We start from the raw sequence: 27218 nt of genomic DNA, 5'->3' as shown, positions 1-27218 counted from the left end.
AGATAGATAGATAGATAGATAGATAGATAGATAGATAGATAGATAGATAGATAGATAGATAGATAGATAGATAGATAGATAGATAGATAGATAGATAGATAGATAGATAGATAGATAGATAGATAGGTGGGTAGGTGGGTAGGTGGGTGGACGCCTGGATAGATAGATGGATCAGGATTTTGAGAAACTAACTTAGAAGTTTTTTATGAAGCCTGCACTTGAAATATAATTTGTGAAATGTAAATTCATAATTATGAGGGAAATGTCTTTTATTTTATATGATTTATTTTATTTTAAAATGGTGGTCAAGGTGTTTTGTGGAAGATTTGGATATAATTTTTCTGAATATAAGTATTTTGTGTGGATATAATTTTAATGTAGGTACAAAACAATTGATACGACCATCAAAATATATTGTTCCTCAGGAAAAAGTTATTGAGCTTTAAAACAGCATGATGACTGTAAATTGACAGAATATATTTTTCCACCTATATATTTCTTTTATACGTAACAGATGCTATTTCTTGTAAAACTGTGGTCACTGTATAATACAAGGCAGTATTGAATTCATTGCAGTGCCATTTGCACAACAACTGGACCATTGCTCTCTCGGCTCTCTGCACCTTGCTTTTCTATTGTCTTTATCCAAACCAGACAGAGCCATTGTGAAGGCTCCTTTATCTGTAATGAATGGAGATGAGAGGGGATCAAACGGAAGAAAGCCAGGAGTGTGAGAGAGCGAGCAGATGATGTGTTGAGAGGCGAAATCCCCACGCATGACAGTTAATATACAGTAGCGCTGGTGTAATGAGCGAGCCGTCACTGACACAGCACTTGAGAGAGATGTCAACAGCCTCATACAATAGTGACCGGTTTAATGCAACACCCCACAAAAACCCAGCAGAAAACCCTCCCTTTTTTCCTCACAGCACTTCAGCATTGTGCTTTACATGCTTCTGGTGGGCCTGTGCCAAGTTAACTATTGGGTTTTACATATACAGACATGAACAAAACTGTTGGTACCCTTCCACTGAAGAAAGAAAAAAAATTACATGACAGGAACTCTTAACAAAAAATGTTTTTATGTTACTTAAACTTACTTTAATAGGTTAGTCAGGTTTCAAAATGTGTTTAGTTTTATAGGATTTAAAGGTATCTTTGCAGATGTACAAGAAATATGCTAAGTGAGCATTCTTGTTTATCTGAAAAACATTGCTAAAATCTGATATTCTGCGTTAAAAATGTCTGTTACGTGCTGAAATGCTGTCTTTGTTTTGGTTCCTTTACCCTTCCAATGTCAGTTTACCCAGTTATATTTTGGCACCTCAGGTTGTCTTGTTGCAAAACACCATATTTCATTTATTCTTTCAAAAATGCCTTTAAAGCATGCACCCGTTACCAAAATGCGACCTCTGGTGGACAGTAGCAGACTCCGAAACGAGACGCAGATTCAGAGTTCCACATGAGGTTATTAACTAATATAAATATTACAAATGTAAACATTAAGTGAGCAGTCACATTTTAACCCTGTGTCCTAACAGCACACTACATGATGAGATTTTCATGTGATAATTTGGCTGTTTGCACCTGACGAAACATGGCAGAAATTTAAATATAGTCATTCAGGAGCACAGAATAGTGCATTTCCTGCACTATTTCTTTCTGTTCTTACTATGTATTCTGCACTACTACTTACTTTTTTGATCCAGGAATACCTAGTTCAACCCAGGGTTGGAGTGGGACTCCTTTTCAACCCTGGAGTTTCAGGGCTTAGACCAGTCAACCTCAGTTCATGACTGAGTCTGACTATACTAAAATAACGTCATTTCCAATTTAGTTTCTAATGACACTACCACGTCTTTTTCAAGGAAACAGCTGCTTTAGAACTTCAAATGTTTTTCATAAATATGAGAAGATTAAAGGGTAGCTAAATCTCCAACACTATTCCTTAAAACAGCACAATGACCTTTCATGCAATATCTGAATATTTATTCTGTGCAAAACTCTTTATAGATATCCAGTTCTTTGTAACTGTTTTCACACAAAAATATATATATATATGATTAAAATATGTACACCTACATAAGTCACCCAAACAATATGTCTTAACACTAAAAATGAAAAATAAATAAATAAATAAAATAAAATAATAATAATAATAATTACTCAGATGAGGATCAAACTCAGGTCAGTGGCGTTACAACGCAACGTGCTGACCATTGGACCACAATGTCGCTGTTATACTAGTGAGTTTGGAATAAAAAATAGGTATTACTCTGTTATCTGCAAAAGTATTACTTTCTATTGATGGCTTAATCTTTTTTGAGATGACTAGTTTTTATTTGACTCAATTAAACAAGTTAAGGCAGTTTTTCTACAGTTTGCAGTGGTCATTGAAATTAAGAGTAAGTATTAATTAAAAAGTACTGAAAATAAACAAGTGAAAATCAGATATTAGTTATTAATTGTTGTTCAACCGAAGAAGCATTAGAAAAGCAAACTAAACTGGTGTGGACAATATTGAAGCGTGCAAACAATTTTGTCCTCGTCTGTATTTGTTTTTATTTTATTGTTATTAAGGCACGACACTGCAGGTGAATATGGTCAACAAAGTTATTTACTTTCCCAGTTGATTGATTGACTTAAATAATATATAAATATTGAATTATTTAATCAAATACACACTCATTTGCATACTTTTCTAACACAAAAATCAGACTTTCAAAATTCTTGTTTAAGTTTTTTTTTTTTTTTTTACATATTTAAAGGTTTTTACAGGAGAGATTTTGTTTTTATTTTGATATTTATTTCAATCCATAATCCATTCATTAATCCATGATTCAATGACAGCTAGGAAAAAATAAATACAAATAAAATAATAACAATTTTGTATACAAGCAATTTATGTATGAACATAACCCTCTGTACAAAAAAAGAATCTGACTATAGATATAAACAAAACTTGTTAGGCTTGGTCGATGTAAGTGCTGCTTAAGTTGAGATTTATGGTGATATTTAAGATGATGAAACCTTATTTAGAGCAAATATTAAATGTATTAAAATGTGCAGGCAAAAATTGATAACGTGCCACAAACAAAACACCTAAACTTGTATTTTGAATATTTTCTCTACATTAGACTGAAACAATACTATGACAAGCCTGAAGAATTATGAGGAATTAGGTCAGAATTGCAACATATAAGCTCAAAATGACAGGGAATAAACAATAAAATATTATATCACAGAATCATGCAGAGGAAAAAATGAACTAAAATAATTGCAAATGTAATTATCAGAATTGTGATATTATGTTACAGTTTATTTTTCATGATTGTAACATTGTAAAACTGAATACTGGAAAAAAAAACTTTACTGTACTTCTGCATTTGCACTTCTGCATTCTGCATTCTCGGCCGGTGCCAAGTTAACAATGAGTTTTTGGATATATTTGTTTGTAAATTTGATTATTGAAGATCAGATTAGGGACATGATCAATATACCACATACAAATATTTTTGTCCATCATGTTTATTGTTCAGTGTCCACTTTTCGGCGATGTCTTTGGTCACTTTTACAGCCCACCAGGAGGCAGCGGTAACAGCTTAGCCTTTGAGGATTTATTTGGCTCCCCTTGGCTTTCATTAAGAGCAATAAACACATGTTTAATGCCGTTGGCTCACAGCCCCTTTATTTGAATCGGGCCCAAGATGCTCATGGAGCATGTGCTTCAGGGTGGGGCAGCTGGAGGCGCGTCTGCTGTCCAATCCTTCCCCCTTGCAGGGATCCCGTCTACAAGCTACGGGACTGGTTTTGGACATGGGCCCGAAATAAGCTGCGAGACTCAAGTTCATTGATTTATTTTGGCCTGTAGGGAGAAAAACGAGCACGCTTGACAGAATATTGAGTGACTGTCTTGTAAGCATTTTTACATAGCAGTGCAATGCTATGATGACAGTTCAGTTCTTCTCTTTGTCTGGGTTTGCGTCTTTCTCATTTTGTTCACTAAAATATTCACATTGAATAGTGCAGAATTTGGACGGACGGACAGACAGACAGATAGATAGATAGATAGATAGATAGATAGATAGATAGATAGATAGATAGATAGATAGATAGATAGATAGATAGATAGATAGATAGATAGATAGATAGATAGATAGATAGATAGATAGATAGATAGATAGATAGATAGACAGGCAAGCAGACAGACAGACAGACAGACAGACAGACAGACAGACATTTTGGTTTTATATTTATATAAAAGACCACCATAAGTACATCAGATTATTGATTTGCATTATCATGTACTGTAGGTAATTATTTATTTTAATATTTTTTTAAAGTTTATTTATAAAAATTTTATTTATTTATTTATTTATTTATTTATTTATTTATTTATTTATTTATTTATTTATTTATTAGGATTATATTATTATTATTATTATTATTATTATTATTGTTATTATTATTATTATTATTATTATTATTATTATTATTATTATTAATATTTAGATTTTTCTATATTTTTATCTATTCCTGTTGTAATTGTATTTTAATATTATTTGTTTGCTAATTCATTTTGGCGGCAATATTCAAAAATGGGGGGAAAAATTACAACTTTAATTGTACAAAATGTTTCGTTAAAGCTTGAGAAAATAATCACAAATAAATGTTTAAAAAAATAAAATAAAAAAAAATTAATGCCAGTTCCTAAAATAGTGTCATTCTAGACTGACCACCTGAAGACACTCTCACTATAAAATCTGGGTTAGAGTGAGACACTTACGGTATAATGAAACAGAAACGGGCAGGAGCATAAATCATTACATACAGCATTATTTAAGAACACGTACATTTACATTTTACGTTTACATGGTGACAAGACGGGCGGCATGGTGGCGCAGTAGGTAGCGATGTCACCTCACAGCAAGAAGGTCGCTGGTTCGAGCCCCAGCTGGGTCAATTGGTATTTCTGTGTGGAGTTTGCATGTTCTCCCCATGTTGGCGTGGGTTTTCTCCGGGTGCTCCGGCTTCCCACAAACAATCCAAACACATTGGGTAGGCTAAATTGTCTGTTGTGTATGTTTGAATGAGTCTGCATGGGTGTTTCTCAGTGATGGGTTGCAAGCTTGAAGGGCATCCGCTGCGTAAAACATATTTACTGGATAAGTTGGCAGTTCATTCCATTGTGGCGACCCCTGATTAATAAAGGAACTAAGCCGAAAAGAAAATGAATGCATGAATGCATGAATGCATGAATGCATGAATGAATGAATGAATGAATGAATTAATGAATGATCACAAAACATAAACAATGTGCAGGGCAAGATGATTTCTGCATGAAAAAATTGCTACTAACCTTTGCTGTTTACCAATTATACTTAACCCCCTTTACAGCTCATAAATAATAAAAAGCTTTAATAGGATTAAAACCCCTGCCTTTCTAAAATGGTTTCTGATGTTAAGAAAAGTTGTTCCCACTGTAATCTCACTTTTTATTTGAAAGAAAATAAGCTGACATTTTTTGTGATAATAAAAAGACGCTGTTAATTGAGCTGCAATTGCACTGAACCTGGAATATCAAAATTGCTTTTATCTCTATTTTTGAGCAAAGGTAAATTGTCAATTTTATAAGCGTTAAGTGCTTGTAGAGTCTCACGTTTGTGGGCAGCTTTGGATAAACGTGTCTGCTAAATCAATCAGTATTAATGCTCTGACAGGATTGACATTAGCCTCTTTTTTTGCCCCTTTACCACCTTCATGGTGAGTTGAAATTTGGGCCACAATCACTCTTGAGTTCAGCATGGCGAATAGGATTGGGAAAAAATGCTCTTCAGTCTGTCTGCCTGAGGGGACTCCTATTATATCTCTGTGTTTGCAATTAGCAGATGGCATCTCAGATTGTTTCACCGACGCTTGATAAATGGAACAATCTACATCGCATGCTCAAAAAAAAAAAAAAAAAAAAGAAGAGCCAAGAGAGAGAGAGAAAGAGAGCCATCCCTTGCTTATTGAATCCCTCATGGGAATATTTTTCCCTGGTGTTTCATACAGCTTCATATATCCTAATCGACTGCTTTTAAAAGTAACTTTTCAGTACAGCCGGGGCCGACTTCATTTCCATACTCTGTGTTTAGGATTCATATTCAGATTTTAAGATCATCAATCATTATTTCGACAGTCACAGATGGCACGTTGAGAAATTTCCAACTGGCTTCTCTCTAAAAGGCAGTCACCTGGAAAACAAACAAACACACACACACAGGCCATTTCTTTGAAATTGTGAGGACACTGACGCCACTGATTTTATTGTAAGACTGCACACGTGCACACACACATACATAGTTGAGGGCAATTTATTAAATATATTTTTATTCTTTTTTAAATGTGATTTTTAACAGATCAAGGGATTTTTTCTCAGTATTCCCTGTTATATATATGTTTTCTGGAAAAAAGCTTATTTCTTTAATCATTTGACTGTTTTTATGTTTTTAAGGTCAATTTTATTACCCCCCCCCCCCCCCCCCCCTCCTCGATTTGCCACAGTTTGATCCACAGTTTGTTCCATTGACAGTATATTATACCCTGTTTGATGGCTGGTTCCCAATGTTATTTACGGGTAGTTCGTTTTGTCACAAATACACATCATGAATCCCAAATCTCAGCTCAACACTGTTGCTGCATTATTGATTAATTTATTTATTGATTTTTCCCCCTAAAGATAACTAATGAATAGAAAGCTTTCTATTTGAAATTCATATATACAATTCACAACCAACAAAATGAAGAGACACTCATAAGTTGTCCTAACAGTTTTATGTTATATTTACTCTGCTGTGTGTATCTAAGCAACAGAGTTTCATATTTAATGTGAAATTGCTCCCTACTGTCAGTATTCTGCGTTTTCAAACACAGAGATATTTGGAGAAAACATCTTATAAATTTAATTTTGCTTCCACCATATCAAATCTAGATGGATGAAACTAAAAACTGGATGAAACTGGAAGTGTGACAAGAGAGGAAAAAGCACCCCCCCCCCACTACTGATTTGTAGTCATTTTTGCACATTGACAAAGCTTCACTTACAGTATAGTAAAGCTCTTAAGGTTTCAAGGCATTACCAGAACAATGCCCTATTGAAAACCACTGCAAGTGAACAAAAGTGGACAAGCTCAAAATGCTTCAAACCTAGGTTGATTACAGATTGATACAGGATGTTCCTTATTTTTTGTTTAATTCACCTTATTTTAACTTTTAACAACTCAACAACATTCAGCTCTTCTGTGAGGTAGCTTGAGCAATCAAGTAATAACATAAATTCTAGCATAAACAAAATATAAACAAACAGCACCTTAAAATCCGCTTGTTAAGTGTGATATCACGCAAAGCGGCTTCCGGGTCCAAGCGCTCTATTCAACTGAATGGGGAGACTCATGAAATGGTAATAATAAACGTTTACAAAGCGATTTAATGCGTTCGAAAATCACGATCGCAGTATATATGTCCATGCCTAATATCCGATGGCCAGAAAGTGATTAATTTTTTTATAAATTGTAAAATTTTTGGTATTTGTTATGCAGCAAGCCCAGAGATTGTTGTGTACACTATGACTTTATGTAAAATTAACTTTAATGTGTGATAAGAATAAAACGTGATGATAAACGAATGATTTCTCCACTTAAATGAATGTTAGCTTGGACCCGGAAACAGTATTACATGCGTCACAAACACGTCACCACTTAACAAGCGGATACCCAGCAGGCAATCCCAAGTTTACATTTTTCACAGTTTGCTATGGCAATGATGACGTCATCAACTTTATAATACCTCCAGACCGCAGACATTCTCGCGCTTTCTGCTTTAAGCTGCTTCCCTGTTCTACTTTAGCCGGCATTAAACCAATATCATCTCTGCAACAAAGTGCCGCATGTGTTGCTGTTGTGAAGTGAAGAAAGAGGTCTAACTTTGTGCCACTGCATATAGATGTTTTAAAAATAAATACATACTCTATATTCGAGTGCTGTTCGGGAGGTAACGTCCAATTTCGATGAAATCTGAAACAGCCAGATCGGGCCTGATTTCCAATCATGTGATTGGATCAGGACATCTCTAGTGAAATGGGTCCATTGCAAATATTCAAAGCTACATGTCACATAGTAGATTTTGTTTTATTTATTTATTTATTTTTTGAAAATACCTGTTGCAAAAAAATTGTAAAAAGCGAACAAATAATCTCGCAAACTGCCAATACTTGCAAACTATCAAAACTTGCTCAAAGATTTATTAAATAAATCAGTTTGGACCTGCATTTTAAACTACTCATTTGTCAAACAGCACAATTCTTAAGTTTTATTGGGACAACTTCATTGTTTAATGTTCAATCTACATAAAATTGTTAAAAAACAAAAACAAAAAAAAATTTAAGTTAACTTAATTGATTTGTGTTGGGACAACATGAATAAATTGTATGAAACCCAGCATTTTTGCAAAGAAAGTCACAGCATTTTAAAGAAAATAATAACCAACACATATCACTAATGCAAACAATTTACCATGCAACACACACAAAAAAACTTTAGCCATCATAAAAAAATAAAATAAAAAACAGACTTAGCAAAAAACACATTTTAAATCTGAATAAATATAGGAATTGATAAATAATTTAGTACCATTTTGTGAGATTTGTAATAATTTAAACTATAAAACTGTAGCTATCATTTGATTATATGCATTTTTACATTTAATATAATCCCACTACTTTAGTATTTGATTATGTAATCAAGAATATATGCAATCAGTTACTACCCTGCACCACAGAAATTCATATTAATACCAGGTATAAACACAGCCTTGGTGATTTTAAATGGAAATTGTCTCATTTATCTCCATCCAGCTGCTCAGCGGAGCCTCAGTGGCAAATACTCAAAAACAGCTCTTTAAATAAACGCAGAGAGCTGGTAGTTACAAGACAGAGGGAAGAGCAGTGGTGAAAGAGTGTGTGGTGATCTCAAGACTGTCATTCCCTCCAGGCAGAAGCTATAAACGGACTAATTGAAGGAATTGCACAGCGCGACTGGTGAAGGAGATGAGGAAAATAAAACAAACACAAAAGGCGATGCCTGACTTGGAGGGTTTATGAGCTGCTGGCAGTTATTAGAGGCGTTTGTGTTATTGTTTTCAGTGGTTAGCCCTCATCGCCACCGAAGACTCTCCCGCTGACCCGCTCTAAACAGCCTGTCAGAGAACACAAGAGCTCATCAGATCCCTGTCTTCACACCTGCCCTGCGTCACTTTCACACACTTTCGACTGCCTGTGTTGGAGTCTGCGGGTCAGGGATTTAAACATTAGCATATATCTTTTTTTTTTGCAAAGGAAAGTCGTATTTCTCAGACTAATGGTTCGTAGTTTCTGTTTATAACATGGAGATGAGGTTGTTTAAAAACGGTGCCTGGTAATTGGCTCATGAATATTAATTAGGTTATTCACTAATAATTGAACGTGACCTTTTACTAAATTGTCTTTGTGATGTATTGATTTAGTTCAGTCCTTAGTGCCGTAGCTCAAACAGCATGATGTTCTCAATGCCAAGGTCACGAGTTTAGCTCCTCAGTAAATACATGAATTCGGAGAATGTGTACACTGTAAAACCCAAAAAGTTAAGGTAACTTAAAACATTTAAGAAAACCGATTGCAACAAACCATTTAATTTCAAAAACTAATCCTAATGGGTACTGTGAACTTAATCCATTTGAGTAAATGAAGCAATTTGAGCACAGTAAAACCCAATAAATGAAGAGAACTCAAACAGAGGAAACTGATTGCTACATTTTTTTAATTCTATATTCTGTTCTCTTTGTCATCGTTCTTGCTGAACAGTTGTGTAAATGCATACCACTGTCTAATCTGGGAATAGTGTTAGTGGATAAATGCATGGAACAGCAATACAACAGTAAATATTTTTGTGTTGAGAATGATTTGCATATAAGCAGCTTAATCAAGATTGAATTTGTAAATGCAAATCATATGAAGAGAGTTTGCATCTCAGTTTTGTGATTTTCAATATTGTGGAACACTTAAACATGCACATTTAATAATTTGCTTACTACAGACTAGAGGTCTGCATTTCTGTGGCTGTACTGTGGTAGCCATAGGACCCGACCAGATGTCTTGCAGCGCAGGAATAAATTTCCGAATAAAATGCGATGGCCGTCTTTACTCTGGTGGAATTTGATTACAGCATCTTTGTATCTCGACGTTATTTTGGAAGAGCAAACCGGTTCTGTGTTTTCCTCATACTTATTGAGCACTGGTACAGTCAGACTGTTGAACATGCTGAATGCATGACCAGTGCTTTCTAAAACGTGCATTTAAATCACACAGTTTGTTTGTGCATTATTTGCATAACGGTCCTCAGATCGGGTTTTACTAAAATAGGAGAGCAAAGTAAAGATGTGCTGTATTTCAGCTTGCATTAAACAAAAAACTGTAAGAAAACCAACATCAGGCAAGTCTGATATATGGGAGTCTTGTTCATGTGTAATAGACGCTAATTGAAAAAAAAATTACTCTTTGCGCGATGTGATAATAGCTTTTGTTGTACCCTTGTACCTTTTATTGTACCCTTTAGCTGTCACAAGACTAGAACCTCAGGTTTAGGGCAGCACTCATGTCTCATCACAAAGGGTCAAACAAAACATTTAGCCTACAATCTTTGCACAACCTACAGTTTTATCTGTTATCTCTCTCTTTTGGTAGTACCCAATTTAAACGTGAAATTTTGTAAACCAAATCTAAATTTAAATGGAATGGTCAGGTCGGGTAGAAAATTATTCTAAGTGGGCAGTGGGTAAACAAAGGCTGAATATACTGTGGGAGCGGATGGTGCGGAATAAAACCTGGCAGGAGCGGGACCTCTACTACAGACCATCTAAAATGTACAATATATGACTTTCTTTATTAAATTTGTTATAAAATGACATTTGAAGATTGAGACATTTTTCACATTATGAGAATATACTGTATGAAATGCAGTAATGTTTTGGTTTTTACGCTATTATTGAGACATCTCAGAATAAACAGATGCACAAACAATGAACAATGAACTGGAATAATGGATAGTGTACATTAACCGGTGTTCAGCGATTAGACTGCAACCTCTACACTTGCAAATAAAAAATGAGTTATTTCTCCCATGTCACTCTTAGGGTCTCTAATGTACATACTTCACAGAGTGCTCAGACTAAACATCTCATGAATGAACATCACCAAAATGAACATTCGAACTTAAAAGGTACAGTTTGAAGTTGCCTTTAATATGGATCAGAATGGCCTATGTTGAGCCCTGTTCACTTATCTAAGAATCATTTTCAGAAATTGCTTTCACCCAAAAAGGATTTGTGTGAACAATTCCTTCAAGCACCCACCACAAATAACAAATGCCATTCTCTATAGCGAATAATGTATTTTTCTAAACAGAACGAAATTGAAGATTGCAGCCAGCCATCAATGTACAGAATATTGACAGACAGTGTCTAACGTTCACTATGGTGCCACTTACATACATAATATCTGCAATATCAGCAACATGCATAATAAATGAGCATATGTAACCTTTTCCATTTAGCCTCAAACGGACTCCATTTGTTTCTGTCACTGTGTAATTATGGAGTTTTTATGCTGGAGCCCTGATGCTGCTACATTAATCAAAAATAGATCTGAGTGGGACTACAGGGCTTTGGCTAGAGCCATGGTTATCTATTGTGTGCTCAACTTTACTGCCAAATCTCATGCTACATTCTCTTTGATAAGAAACGAAATGAGTTGCGGCAGAATAAACTGATAACAAGGGATTTGTTGTAGAGACGCAGAGCAGTTAAAGGGATAGTTCACCCCAAAAATAAAATTATGTCATCATTTACTGACACTACACTTATTTTCTGTTGATCACAAAAGAAGATATTTTGACAAAAGTTGGATTTGTGTGTGTGTGTGTGTGTGTGTGTTTGACATTCATTCATTCATTCATTCATTCATTCATTTGTTCGTTCATTCATTCATTCATTTATTCATTCTTTCATTCAGTCATTCATTTATTTTATTTTCGGCTTAGTCCTTTATTAATCCGGGGTCGCCACAGCGGAATGAACTGTCAACTTATCCAGCATATGTTTTACGCAGCTGATGCCCTTCCAATATCCATACACACTCATTCACACACATACACTACGACCCAATTCACCTATAGTGCATGTCTGTGGGGGAAACCGGAGCCCTCGGAGGAAACCCACACCAACACGGGGAGAAGTGTGTCTGACAGAGATGTTTAAACTGTACAATAATTTTATTTTTAAATAAGATTAAGATTTATTTTTTTGATTTGTTACATTTTTTTGTGTTTTGAAAGGATTTTATTTTTGTTCTGAATCACTGTAATGATTTTTTTCTGTTTAGAATATAAATAAGCTTTTAATTATTGCTTATAAGGTATTTACAATGCATAAAAAGTCCTCATTTTAGATGATCTTACAAAATTGTAGAAATTTGTGTTAATAGAGTATATATACAGAGTAACTATTACAGAAAGGGCTGTGATTGGCTCTGACGCTCTGCCGCTGTTCACTGATGAGGGAAACGGGAAGTAAAGCCATGGTTACAGTATGCATAATGTACGGTTATAACAGGTAAGCTGTAATAGACTCGGTGGAGAAAACTTGCACTAAAGACACGATCGTGTCTGGACTCCCAAGTATCGCTTTAACATGATCTATTATCGATGTCAAATTGTTCACGTCTGTATCGCGGTGCATTGAAAAAACAATGTTAATTTCAATAAGTTATTAATGATTTACTTTATAGTATCTTAGCTAAACTATTTTGTTATAATTTAGTAACACATTTTTTCATATAGGGCATCATAGTAGTGTAGTGCTGGTTTAAGTCCCTCAGATTCTCAGTGTTGGTATGCGGCTGGAAGGGCATCCGCTTCGTAAAACATAAGCTGGATAAGTTGATTCATTCCGCTGTGGCAACCCCTGATTAATAAAGTGACTAAGCGGAAAAGGAAATGAATGAATGAATGAATGAATGAATGAATGAATGAATGAATGAATGAATGAATAGAGAGAGAAGAAGAGGGAGAGGAAGAGGGAGTGACAGAGGAAAAGGCAGAGTATGTGGGATATAAGTGTGATAGGAGAGAGGCTTGTCTGTGCGTTTCTGTGTACATACAGCAGAGCAGATTTGACACAGAATGGTGGTTGATGGGAGAAGCCCCGGTGATTACTGATGCATGTTATTGCTGAAGGTCACCAGCAGGCAATTCACTCTAACTGATGAACTCCCACTTATTGATCTGTTGAGCCCCTGCAGCGTCAGGATGAGGAAAGCCTCCGAGGACACTTGCTGAGCCTCCGGGGAAGCAGATCCACTGTTCAACCATGAGAACATGATCTCACACTGTTGTATGTGTGTGTGTGTGTGTGTGTGTTTGCATATCAAACCTGCACCCTTTCAGATTACTATTGTGTAGGGGTAGGTGATATGATATATCACCCACTATATACACCCAATGTATGTATATATATATATATATATATATATATATATATATATATATATATATATATATATATATATATATATATATATATTACGTTTCAAAGTGTTTACCTGACCATCTAATCATTCATATGTTATCATATTGGTCATTTTATATAGAACTTCAGGGCAAATGATTGCTTAAGAATGTATAAATATTAAATAAATATCAAAAGACTTTTTAAAAACAAATGATTACTGGTCCAAAATAAAATTGCTACATAAAATGCAAAATGTACACATTGCATTTTCATAACTATGCTGTTATTCATGTTTCTGTCTGCATCCTAATAATTGCATGTAATATTACACTCGTAAATTATGAAATAGTATTACTGTAAAAATGTATTTTGCGACACCACAATATAAACGATAGAACATAATATAGAATGACAGACTTTTTATTTTGTCCATATGATATATATCCTGAAGTTGCACAGGCCTACTATTATGTGAAGAGCAAATTTTGAAGAGAAATTAAGAAAAGACAAGCTGTAGAGTGTAAAAGTCAGGTTCTGGAAGTAAAAACATCATTCATCTTCTCTATGGGGAAATACATTTTAATCAATTTCTGGTAACCTTTACAGACAAAACTATTGTTGTTAATGAACTGCATATGCTTTTATTGAATATCAGTATGTTTGAAATAATTTAACCTAATTTTGTAAACAATCACGTTTAATAGTAGAATATGTGTAGAAAACTACATTACCCATGATGCTGTACAGGAAATTGCACCAATCATAGCAATATTTGAGAAATAAGTAAAAAGTGTTCAATTTTCCTCTCAACTTTAAATGAATTTATTAATCAGTAATTTTTATTGATTGATAATCTTATTATCCATGTGTCATTTAATATTCTTCATTAAATTACAATTATTTTACATTAAAAAGTCAGATTTTGGTTAGATTTACCAATGTTTTCCTATGCCTCAAATCAAAGATTGTAATATTGTGATTCATACGGTGGCCGAGAGATCTTAACATGCTGTAATTTAAGTAAACGCATGCAATCACAAAAAATACCTGCAAATTAAGAAAAGATCTTCCATTTGACAGGACACGTGCTGCAAATCTTTACAACAATAATAAAATAAAATACGCTGCATTTTCTCACTATGCAAAAAACGCAACACACCGGAAATGTTTCAAGGGGACCCAAAACATCAATGTGTCGTGACTATTGCTCATTGAAATTGTAGGTGATCTTTAAAAGGTAAGTTTTTTGTTTGTTTATTTTAGCATCCTGATTCCCTTTTTTTTGTATATATTAGCCTTAATAATCATAACCTAAATAGCCGGGTCTGTCACGTTTTAGGGTCTCTTTGAAATATTTCCGTTGTGTTGTGAGAAAATGCAGCACATTTTGTTAATTTGTTTGCATTGTGTGAAAATGCAGGGTGTTTTTTAAAAAAGTGTTTGCATTGTGAGGATTTGCAGCATGCGTGCTGGTAAACGGATGAAGATCTTTTCTTAATTTGCTGGTATTTTTTGTAATTGAACGTTATTTCTTAAATTGCAGCACATTAAGCTCTCTCAGCCACCATAGATTCACTTTGTGGCAGATTGGTTTAATTTACTGGTTGTAATGCTTTAAAGAAGACTTTAAAAAACCCTGTACTTTGAGAACCGACGTTGCTAAAAAAATAGTTCACATTTAATTAATTATACTTTTTTACATTTTAAAAAATATTGCATTATGTTAACCATTACCAATTTAGTAACATTTTGTTATGGCTACATATGTGCAAAAATAGCAGTAAAATACTCACAGTTAAATTATTATTCAGTACTTAATGTATAACTACCCCATAAAAGACACATTTTACTCTGTAAATAAAGGGCCACAATGTTTTATCCTAATAATCTCTTTTAAATTAAATATAAACTTTTAAATTAAATATTAACATTCCGGCAAACAAAAACAGACTTTTTCAAAGGGGTTTTATTGGTACAGTATCTGCGGCTCCATGAAGAATCTTTACCATCCGCAAACCTTTCCAGTTGTGTGGATAATAGATTCACAAAATGTTCTTCATATTATTAGACTAAGGATAAAAATTTAAGCAGTGTATTGGTATTCATATTTGAATAAACCCATTAAACTTTGGTGCCTTACACATCAAGCACCACTTCAACTCATTCAACTCTATATTACAGTTTGTTCTTTTTTTAATAACATTTTGCCTTTAGCTGTATAACACACACACACACACACACACACAAACATTTGCTACTCAGTAACCTAACTTTTTTGTTTTTTGGAGTTAGCACTTGTGTGTCAAGTGCTAGTTGAGAAATCTCTTACGGGCGAGTGCTGTTTTTCTCTGCAAATGACAAGAACACTGGTTGTTTATACTTGCATGAGAAACTCAGACGTCGTTGACTCATCCATGTTTTTTTTTTTTTTTTTTTGCAGAGAACACAAATCGAAGCATGCTAGCCTAACTTTAGCCTAGCTTTGATTAATTGTGCTCATGCAGGTTTCCATGGTTTCTCTCGCTGTCATCTGTTAGAGAGCTATGTTGTATACTGTAATGATTAGAAAGATTGATTTAAGAGAATTACTGAAACCTGCAGTGCATTTTAGCATGAGAGCTTCAGCTTTCTCAGTTTAGATTATTTTGACCTCTCTACATAATTATGAACCGAAAGACTTGAGCTCTAATGAATGAAGAAAACATGTCTTTGCCCTCCCCTTCCCCAGAAAACAACATATCATGAATAAATAAATATTCCAATGTATACTTAATATAATTAAAGGGCTGGCATGGTGGTGCAGTGGGTAGCACTGTGGCCTCACAGTAAGAAGATTGCATGTTCTCCCCGTGTTGACGTGGGTTTCCTTCAGGTGCACCGGTTTCCCCCACAAGTCCAAAGACATGCGCTATAGGGGAATTGGTGAAGCTAAATTATCCATAGTGTATGTGAGTATGTCCTGGTCGTCCAGGTTGGGGGTTGAGCGTTGGGGTAATGACCCACCTTGTAAAAATCCACCATTCTGCGGTTAAATATCAATTTCGATATAAATGGCTCTTGAAGTAAGTAAGTAAGTGTAATTAAAGGGAAATCTGTCACAGTTTTCTTACTTTTTACTTGTTCCAAACCTGTTTGGCTTTGTTTTTATGTTAAACAAAAAAGAAGATCGTGAACCTGTAACCATTGGCTTCGGTATTTGTTTTCCTACTATAGAAGCCAGCAGTTACCGGTTTTCAGTTTTCTTCAAAATATCTTCTCGTGTTCAATAGTATTAAAAACAGTTGTAAACCACTTAAGGGTTTAGAAAATATTATCATGACCTTTATTTTACAAGGAAAAGCACATTGAGATTATAAATTCTTTTTTGCAAGAATATCCTGGCCAAGATAGGCAGTATAGAGTTCACATGGGTTTAACAAACATACAAACAAAAAGCAAATAACAGGTAACATCATTCATTTATCAAGACATGCATACAATAGCTACGTTTCCACCCACCTATTTTTATGTGCATTTTGGATATGCGTGTAACAAAACGATTAATGGTAATTCCAAGATGCACATAAATGTTAAAAATATGCATAAAAAAACTTATGCACATAACTGAGTAGGATAAAATTTTCATTTGATAAGAAAAGATGCGCCTAAACTATGATGGAAACACTTTTACCGAACAAATTCCAGAATGCACATTACAAAAGTCTTGTGACTTTGTTATAAGAGATCATGTAATGATAAAATGTGTGAATGGACAAACCAACAGGCTGACCACATCTGAAGATGTCTAAAATTTTGTTTTGGTCATTCTTAAACGCTTTAACCATTTCAGCATTAGTGTTAATATATTATTAATGACCTCCAGAATCAAGAGCGTGTTCTTTGTGTGTCGACATCGTCTTCTGGGGTGAAAGTAATTTATTACAGTAAATAAGGAAAAGATTGACGCAGCTTCTCCTACAGCAGCAAATTCTGATTTTAACTGTTGATATTTGGCCCTAGTTAATCAGGAAATGACTATTTTGTTCTCTTTGACTCGTTGAACGGAAACGCTGCTTTATTTGCACATTTTTTATGTGATATTCCAGACTTGAGCATAAATATAATTTACGTTTTTGGATGGTAACATAGCATATGGTAGTTAAAAACTTTATTTAAAAAAGCCAATTTAAAATCTTTTTAAAAGCATGTAGTGAAACTAACTTTTTTAACTGCTACTTTGTTTGGAGGTTATTGCATGCAAAAGGTGCTGCATATTTAAAAGCCTTTTCTCCCATTTCAATACGCACCACTGGCACAGACAATAAAAATCCTGAGAACGAAGGCTATAGCAAATAAAAATAAAAGTAAATTTTCATCTTTGGGTGAACTACTCCTTTAAAAATGGAGTCAAGGTGGGCTGGGTCAGTTGGCATTTCGGTGTGGAGTTTGAATGTTTTCCCTGTATTGGCGTGGGTTTCCTCCAGGTGCTCAGGTTTCCCCCACAGTCCAAAGGCATGCTGTATAGTTGAACTGGATAAGTTAAATTGGCCGTAGTGTACATGTGCGAATGCAAGAATCTATGCGTGTTTTCTAGTGTTAGTTTAGATATGGAAGGAAATCCGCTGCGTAAAACATATGCTATAAAAGTTGGTGGTTCATTCCACTGTGGCGACCCCAGATTAATAAAGTTACTAAGCTGAAGTAAATAAGAAAATGAATGAATGAAAGATTAGATTGGAAATTGCTGTGTGGCATGAAATTATAAAATGACAACTGGAAAAGTAAACAAATGGAAAGTTATATGTTTACTTTATTTCTTATTATTGTTTAGTTTGTATTAATTTTGCATTAATTCATGTGAAATCAGTATAATATTTTTAGACAGTACCGCAACTCAATAAATCCTTTAGATGTCACTTACGTTTTATAAGGCTTCCCGTTTTGTGTATTGTAAACTCTCTAACATGTCATGTGCCCTTAGGCTGGTTAGTATTGATCTGGTTTATGGACCAACAAAGCGGTTTACTAGCTAAATGTTGCAGATGGTGATAAAGCTGACTGATAAAGGAAGTCCTGCTGTTTATCTAGCCATACAACACTGAAAAAATCAAAACTACTAGATCTTTCCTTATTGACATGGCAATTTTTTTAAAACTGCGCCTGATTTAAGGAATAGCCGTGTCAGTAAAAGTTTTTTAATATTTTTCCACATTTTTCAAGTGCCTTGGATTGATTTTTGCTGTTTATTCTGATGAATACCTCACCCAAAGAGCACCGACACATTATTTAAGCTACCCCTGAGCACTTTTTGTTTTATTATAGATTACTATATCTTTCATAAAAAGTGCATTTTTATATCGGATTAAGTGAAACATTAAGATTTCTAATTAGAATCTGTTTCATTCAAAGTTGAACAAAAGTAATTTAGTAAATTACTTATGATCTCACAATATTTTACCTTTGAGTGAATGTATTGTCTAGGTCATCAGAAATCATTGTTTCTTTCTTATTGTTTACTCAGAGATATCTTTGTATGCATCTATAGGCTTTTGTCTTCCTGGAAAGCTCTGCTCAGTGACTCTCGATTGCATTAGCAGCCATATGGCATTTTATACTTGTCTGTGTGCGCGTTCATGTCAGCTCAAGGTAATTACGCCATATATTGAAATATTCATCGGGTCCCCGGACACTCTTTTCTGTGCCCTCGAGTCCGGCATCAGGGTCTAGATTGCGTCCTCTCCTGTGATACAACATCAATGACATGTTGTGAAAGTGGCGCGAGATGCCATTCGGGCTTTAACGACAGACATACAAAAGAGATCCAGAGAGCTGTCAGTTCTTTATATCCCCTCTGCCCCCTGGGTAAACCTTCCGGGAAATCAACAGTTTGATATGCAGAGGCATGCTGAAAAATGTACAGGGGTAATAAAAGCATGCACGGATGTGGCATTTAGCCAAATATGCTTGCTGATATATATTCGCGCCCGTGTCAGCCTTTGAGCGAAGTGACAGTCTTTTATCGTCAATATGACAAAAAAAAAAAGCCATTGAGGGGGATCCGACTCTGATCTGGCCTTGTTTGTGTTTATGCATGTTCTCTGACATTTACTTTGCGACATGAAAAGTGCCCGTGGGTATCGCATTATGGATACCGGGGGGCTTTAGAGGGAGAATTCTCATTTTGCCGGAATGAAACTCACGCTGGGACTAGCCTTTTATCATCTAAGTGCTTTTTTTGGTTGATGCACTTTTTATGCTTGTTGACGGAATTTCTTTTCTCTCTTCTCTCTTCTCTTTCGCTCCAGGCCTCGTGAAGCTGGGGATCCACTGTGTCACATGTCAGAAAGTTGCCATAAAAATTGTAAACCGGGAGAAACTCAGCGAGTCTGTGTTGATGAAGGTAAGGCTGTGCTGTTTTTTTCAGTGTACCGCATGAAGTAAACCGAGTAGTTTTTATCTACACTGAGCTGTAATGGGATCGAAAGTGGATTTCAGATTGCTCCAAGTACCAAATCTGTCAATTACATCACACTTACACTATGATAGGCGAGTTAGAACATTTACATTTATTTAGATCGCTCACAAAGCTTATCCTGTCACAATAATATACATTTGTTATGTGTGTCAGCACCATTTCTGTCCTAATTACGCCGAGGTGTTGCTTCCACAGCAGCAAAACATGAAAGAGTGTATGAGGAGAAACGGGCAGCTGTCACCGTGCTGCTGAACTGCTGTCAGGGGATTGTTTGAGTATATGAAAGCATTACACAGTTACACGGTTGGCCCACAGCAGCAACTACCACTATCAGACTGGACATTGATTAGTAGGAGTTCAGTTGAGGTTATCTCTAATTGTTCATTATCCGGTTTGAATCCAGTGTTGCTGTCAGCTCTCCTTCTGTAATCCTCTAATTGGTCTTTTGAGGAAAGCGGCGTCCTGTTTGTTACTTCATATAGAGTGCATGGCTTGTGATATAAAAAGTTCCTTCTCTTTGTTTGTTAAAAGCTGGACGTTTGGGAGAAATTCCCCAAGAATGAACTTCATTCCCCATTAGCTCTATTTGTAAAGAAATAAAATTAAAGTCCAGAGACATTTGGGGTTGTTTCTACTGATCGTGAATTTGTTTCCACTGATTACAAAGTTGTGAAAAGGCTGGTGGAGGGAAATTTTAGGCTACTGGCCAAATCCTAAATTGCAGATGACATGCCTGATGTAACAATGGCTGTTGTGTGCGCACAAAATTGTACTCTCTCAGGCTGTAATGGAAATCACCCCCAACCCCCATCCCAACATTAGACTACTAATATGGTCCACTTAAAAGGAGTGAATGAAAACGAGTGCCAGAAGGGATGCCGTTTTGTTTGTGCAGGTTGATAAATCCCTCAGACAGATTCGATTATTAACTTACCTGTGATAGTTAATGAACACTTATTGAGCTGTCTAATAGCTTTATGATTTATGTCATGTATACAAATGTTAATTTTACAATTAGACCATAAATTATATAAAAAATTACACTGGTTTTACTGTAGATGGCATCCTGTGGACAGATGTGAAAATTAATTTGGTGCGCAACTCTCAAAGTGCAATATGGGTGTTCTCTAACCTTTGAGTCTACATTGGTTGTACACTCGTCGTTGTGATGCATTGTGAGATTTACTGATGCAATTCATAATGTCCACCACAAATGGCTGCTCCATCAAATAGTGCACTATATAGGGTAAGGCAGGGCGATTTGGCCTAAAATTAAAATCTCTATAAATTGAACATTTTAACTAGATTACAACTAATGCACGATTATTTATTTTTTCATTTCATGTTTTTGCCCTCATAGTTCACAGACAAGTTTCGTACAGTAAATATGCTCACATATTACAAGTCAGAGATTTTTTGAATGAAGGGTGCACTACCTGACTTTAAAATAATTGAAGTAAATACACACTACTACTACTATTTATAGGTATTTATTGTATATCAATGCTGGACAACTTTAATTAAAGCACACATTACCCAAAACGCGGCTCTTCGCACCATCCACCCTCATCACTGATGCCAAACTGACCAATCACAAAGCTTGTGCTACAGTACGTGTCGTTGTGACATGTAGTTATTTATTTTTTTTGATCGGTGTGCCAGTTGTTTCAACTTATTTTAAATAAGTAGTTTAAACAAGCAGGAAAAGGCATTTTTTGAGTGCAGGTTGTCTGTCTTGAATTTTCTTTGACAGAATATCATGAGGTTAATGTAGGTCTGCATGATTAATCAAAAAAGATTACAATCTCAATTCGACCCGCGGATCTTAGCATACGATTCAGCCAATTATATTTTCAAGTTCGGGATAAGCATAAAGGAGGTTGTACAAGTTTTTGCATTGTTTTACGTTCATGGACACCTCCAAATAATGTTGAACATGTCACATACTGTATTTATAAGGTATAATTCACCCAAAAATGTCATTACTGTCTTAATGTAATGATGTATTTGCGGCTGCGAAATGACAAGTGACCTGACGCACTTTTTGTTTACTACTGAGGGGACATGCGCGTGCCTGCATATAAGTGAACAGAACCTGCATATGATGTGAATAACAGGTAATAAAGTTGTAAATAACATTCAGTTTGTTGCAGAGGGCAAACGTTTGAGAGCCGCAGGGAAAGATAATTTGCATGTATGTTTTTTGTGATGGCAGCCATTAGATGAGCACACTCGGCAGTAAAAGTGAAACCAAAAGCCTGATATAATTTAAATAATCATTTCGCATTTTAGAGTTATGATTATGACAAGCATTTGTTTTATAAATGTTTTATTTTTCATAGCCACACAGAGTGTTGTGCATGAAAATAAATAATTAACAGTGACACTAGAATAGAATGCAAGAGGGAATCTGATAAATGTCTCATTTTACCAGTGAAAAAATTGTCTAATGAGGTTGTCTGAATCTTATGTCATCACTTTACTGTGCAGCCAGGACAAATTTAAGGTCTGTTCAAGTCCACCATTCAAAGTCTATACCAGGGGTCACCAATCTCGTTCATGGAGGTCCGGTGCCCTGCAGTGTTTTGCTCCAACTTGCCTCAACACGTCTTCCTGGGTGTTTCAAGTATACCTAGTAAGACCTTGTTTAGCTTGTTCAGGTGTGACTGATTATGGTTGGAGCTAAAATCTGCTGGACACCGGACCTCCAGGAACACGTTTTTTGATCCCTGGTCTATACAAGGTAGCATTTTAACCAACAGTAGACCTACATAGGGCTAATGTTATTATTATTGTTTTACCACATGTTTGGGAAATAACAATAAAAACAGCCAACTCATAATAACCTTTATTTTGCATCTACAGAATCGTCAGAAAATCATGATCTTGATTTTAAGCCAAAAACATTGCGATTTAGCCTGAATTTATGCAATAATCATAGGTTAATGCATAAATGTGATTTATATGCTATTGTGTGATCAACACAATTTTCTTTATAATCTTACAGCTGAATATTACACTTTCATATTATTTTTTGTATGGAAATGATGGTGTATAAATGACAGCATTAGAGATTAAACTAGTTTTCAACATTAGGTGTAAACCTTTAAAAACATTATGGACAACTGATATTGAATGTGCCCCTGCTACAGTATAAGTTGTGTGTTTCACTTAAGTGCCAACTTTTGTCAGTATGTAATAACTTTTCTGGAAAACAAGTTAACTACCCAGAAAAAAACAATGACAAGACAATTTGTGCTGTACATTTTCGGTGGTCACACATGCCTGGGTGTTTCTTATAGCATTATCTGTAAGTCAGCATATTTCCTTGGCTTTACTGAGTGAATAATTGACTGTGTCAAACCGCCACTGTGTTATTACATTTTTTTTAAATAAAAAAAGACAAGATGAGCCTAGGAAGGTGCTGATTTAGCTTTTTTGCTTTATAAATTCGGTAAGCTTTTACATAAAAGTCACCTCAACTTTTGACCCAGTCACTGTAATTTCCTCTTGGAGTCCATTCAGCATCATATGGATTTCATTAAATGGTTAATGGCTCATTAACTCCTGGTGGATTGTGGGGCAGTAGTAATTTAGATGGGCTGATTGGTTCCTCATTGAAATTGGATGTGAGAATGGGCTATACAGACATCCGGTCCACATGCAGTCCCCAGACCCCCCTGCTCACACATAGGTGTTTGGACTACAGTGGAAATTGGTTCTCTGCAGGAAATAGACCTAGGTCTTCTGGGAGTTTGATTGTGGATGCATGCTTTTGTGTTTCTCATTGTCTTACTTTACTTTCCTCGCCAAGCCGTATAATTTAGAAAACAAGCAGATGCGGTCTGATTCTAAGTCGGAGTAAAGCCGCCTCCATGACTGATAGTTAGTCGCACTCCTCTGAAGGTCACTCTGTAAGCTATTCTATTGTATCTCCTGCTTATTTTAGCTTCTCTCAGGGGCTGTTGGCATGGAAACCTGACATGATTGGCTTGGGGAGGGATGTGGTGTGAGAAAATTATAGGCTTATAGTAAAAACGGTTTTAGATGCTGTACACTTCCGTCAATATATCAGAGATTTTGCAGACAACAGGAATCAGCGGCAATAGTATGAGACAGTAATCTGTGCAGTCCAAAAGTCTTGACTAATCTTCTCTGTGGTGTAATTTCCCATGATTTCCAAGATTCAAAAGCATCATGAAGTCATTGGGTGTGATTGCAGCAATCCGCTTGTAGAGACGTGACGCATGAAATACTGTTTCTGGGTACAAACCACTGCTTGATTCAACTGAGTGTATTGTTTCAACATTTATAATCACTATTTATTCACAACAATCATTTACCTTTTATAAACTCCTGGCATACAAAACAAAACCGAAAATTAGCTTTCCCGAATCATCCCAGACACCAATATTTTAATTAGAGGTGTAATGACACACTGAGGTACTCTCGATGATTACAATCATGATACTAAACTGATATTTTAAGCCAAAACAAACAAACAAACAAACATAAAATGTATATATATATATATATTTTTTTTTTTACTTCTTAGACATATAGTTGTTGTAATCGCCTGCTGTGTTTTCTCTGTTAGAGATTACATTCTATCGAACTACAACTCCCAGCACCTTTGCATCCATCAACTACAGCTGACAAAAATCTGGACATTCACACACAGATACAGCTGTTGCTCATTTCCACTAATTACAGCAAGCTACAAGAAGTAATCCCCAGTGGAGACAACACTGCAGGCAATCAATTGTACAAAAGTCAAAAACATTATACATATTACTTTTTTATAATTATTTTTTAGGGGTTTTCACCTTTACTTATAGGACAGTGGAGATTGACAGACAGAAAAGTGTGGGGAGCAGAGATAGGGGAAGGATTGGTAAAGGACCTCGAGCCGGGAATCGAACTCGGGTCGCCGCAAGCACCTGGGTGCAATGCGTCAACACACTTACCACTAGGCTGTTGGCGCCAACAAAACTATTTTTATGTTTATGATACAGTAAACACAATACCATGAACCTGTGATATTTTTATCCAAGGTTGTTATACCATCAGAATCTTTGTAGGCCCATGCCTACAAATAACCAACCTAGGCTCATTCTGAAAACGTGCTATATACATTTCTGGAGCTCATGAATTATGTAGCCGGAAGTACGTATGGCTGCATTTCATCTTTAAAATGAATGCTTTGGAGTGGTATGACGCTGTTCCTTTTGGTGCTTATCAGCTGACTGCTTACCTCCACATGGAGGGCTTTCCCACTGTTACTAGTTTGTCCAGTAGCTTGCCATGTATATTGGAGAACTTGAGATGCAGAGTGGAGTTTGGTGAAGAACGATTCCAGGAAGCAGGTGAAACAAAATCTTAAAATAAGATAGACAAGTAAATAACAGGATGAGGATGTGGTAAAATCTGAAATTCTGGTAAAAATCAGGGGGCTTTTCTTTTTCTGGATTGCTTTAAAAAAAAAAAAAAAAAAACAGCGGTTGGGTTTAGGGAAAGAGAAATTTGGGATCTGAAAAAGTGTACACAGCGGCCTTTGGTGGATTTGCGAAAACAAAAACTGCAAAAAATGTAGCTCTGGGACTTATTTGGTACTTTCCAGAAATGTACATAAGGGTACGTAATCAGAATGAGCCTGGGTTGCATATCACTTATATGATATACAAGTTCATATTTGGATTTTTGGACCATATGCAAACATATGCATATCTAAAAATTCAATGGTTAAAAAAAAAAAGAAATACAGTTGAAGTCTGAATTATAACCCTCCCCTTTATATTTTCCCCCCAATTTCTGTTTAGCAGAGAGATTTTTTCAGCCCATTTTTAATCATAATAGGTTTATAAACTTATTCCTAATAATTGATTTATTTTATCTTTGCCATTATGACAGTAAATAATATTTGACTAGATATTTTTCACGACACTTCTAGCTTAAAGTGAAATTTAAAGGCTTAACTAGGTAAATTAGGTTAACTAGGCAGGTTAGGGTAATTAGGCAAGTTATTGTATAACAATGGTTTGTTCTGTAGCCAATCGAAAAAAAAAACTATAGCCTAAAGGGGCGAATAGTTTTGACCTTAAAAGGTTTTTTTATTATTTAATTTTTTTTTAATAAAAACTGCTTTTATTCTAGCCAAAATAAAACAAATAAGACTTTCTCCAGAAAAAAAAAAATATATATATATATATATATATATCAGACAGACTGTGAAAATTTCCTTGCTCTGTTAAACATCATTTGGGAAATATTTTAAAAACTTCATGTGTTGCTTTTATGATCTGTATTTTATGTAAAAAATCCAAATTTAAACTTTTATGTCATATGTAACTTGTGTATTTTTATTATGTGGACTTTAATATTTGTTACATTAGATAATAAAGTATGATCATGGCTTGCATTTCAAGCTGACTTTAAACTACAATTAAGTTCAGTTTAACTCGCTGGATGGTCTCCCAGCCATTGCTTGCCATGTGCATCCTCATTGTAGTCTTGAAGGAATAAATAAACAATAATGACTTCATTAGCATATTTTTAGACAGTTGGCAGGAGGTCACCTGTCATTCTGTGTGTTTTATTTTTTCTCCATTCTTCTTCTTTTCCTTCCTCAGCCTCCAGCAAACCCCACGTTGGCTGGCATTTGCATAGCGTGGAGCCGGTGTGCAGCTGTTAGCATGCATGTCTGTGTGTTGAAAACAGTGGTTCGGTTCTTCCTGTCAGTGTGTGCTCTCACTGGGACACAGTATAAGAAAGAGTGTGCATGTGTGTAATCAGAACCCATGGTGATCGTGTCAGGTTTTGTTTGTGTGTGCAGCATGCATTGTGTGTGTGTGTGTGTGTTCATGTCTTCTCCCAGGGAGAGATGGTGTTGTGTGTTGGGTCATGGCATGCACTGAACAGAAGCCTGGCATTTGAGAACATGCTCCTCGCAGAGATCTCCGCAGCCCCTGCCTGGCCCCTCCTGAACTAATGAAGTCGTCTCTGACATTTTCAGACATGAAGAGAGAAGCTCTTTGACTTACTTTGCGGTCACACTAATGAGGGTTATGTCAGGAGGTGACCTCGGCCTACTTTACCTCAGAGATGTGCTGCAGATGCCTCGCAGCAATGTGTTTTTTTACTAGGGGAAGATGTTAGTGTGTGTGTGCACAGTGATGTTGGCTTAAAA

At 35.6% G+C, this 27218-nt stretch overlaps 1 protein-coding gene across 23 annotated transcripts in view; it reads left to right on the top strand.

Annotated features, from left to right (window-relative positions):
- Positions 1-27218, top strand: part of brsk2b (BR serine/threonine kinase 2b) — a 271162-nt gene that overhangs the window by 123460 nt on the left and 120484 nt on the right. For all 23 annotated transcript variants that reach the window (XR_012382651.1, XM_073907278.1, XM_073907280.1 and 20 more), the window contains exon 2: positions 19863-19957. Coding sequence is in view for 22 of the 23 variants with exons in the window: in XM_073907278.1 (XP_073763379.1) it covers positions 19863-19957 (95 nt within the window). In the remaining variant the exon portion in view is untranslated. The remainder of the gene's footprint in view (positions 1-19862; positions 19958-27218) is intronic.

The sequence above is a fragment of the Danio rerio genome, chromosome 7 (genome assembly GCF_049306965.1).
Source record: "Danio rerio strain Tuebingen ecotype United States chromosome 7, GRCz12tu, whole genome shotgun sequence".
Classification (NCBI taxonomy): Eukaryota; Metazoa; Chordata; class Actinopteri; order Cypriniformes; family Danionidae; genus Danio; species Danio rerio.
This window is presented reverse-complemented; position numbering and strand designations above follow the sequence as displayed.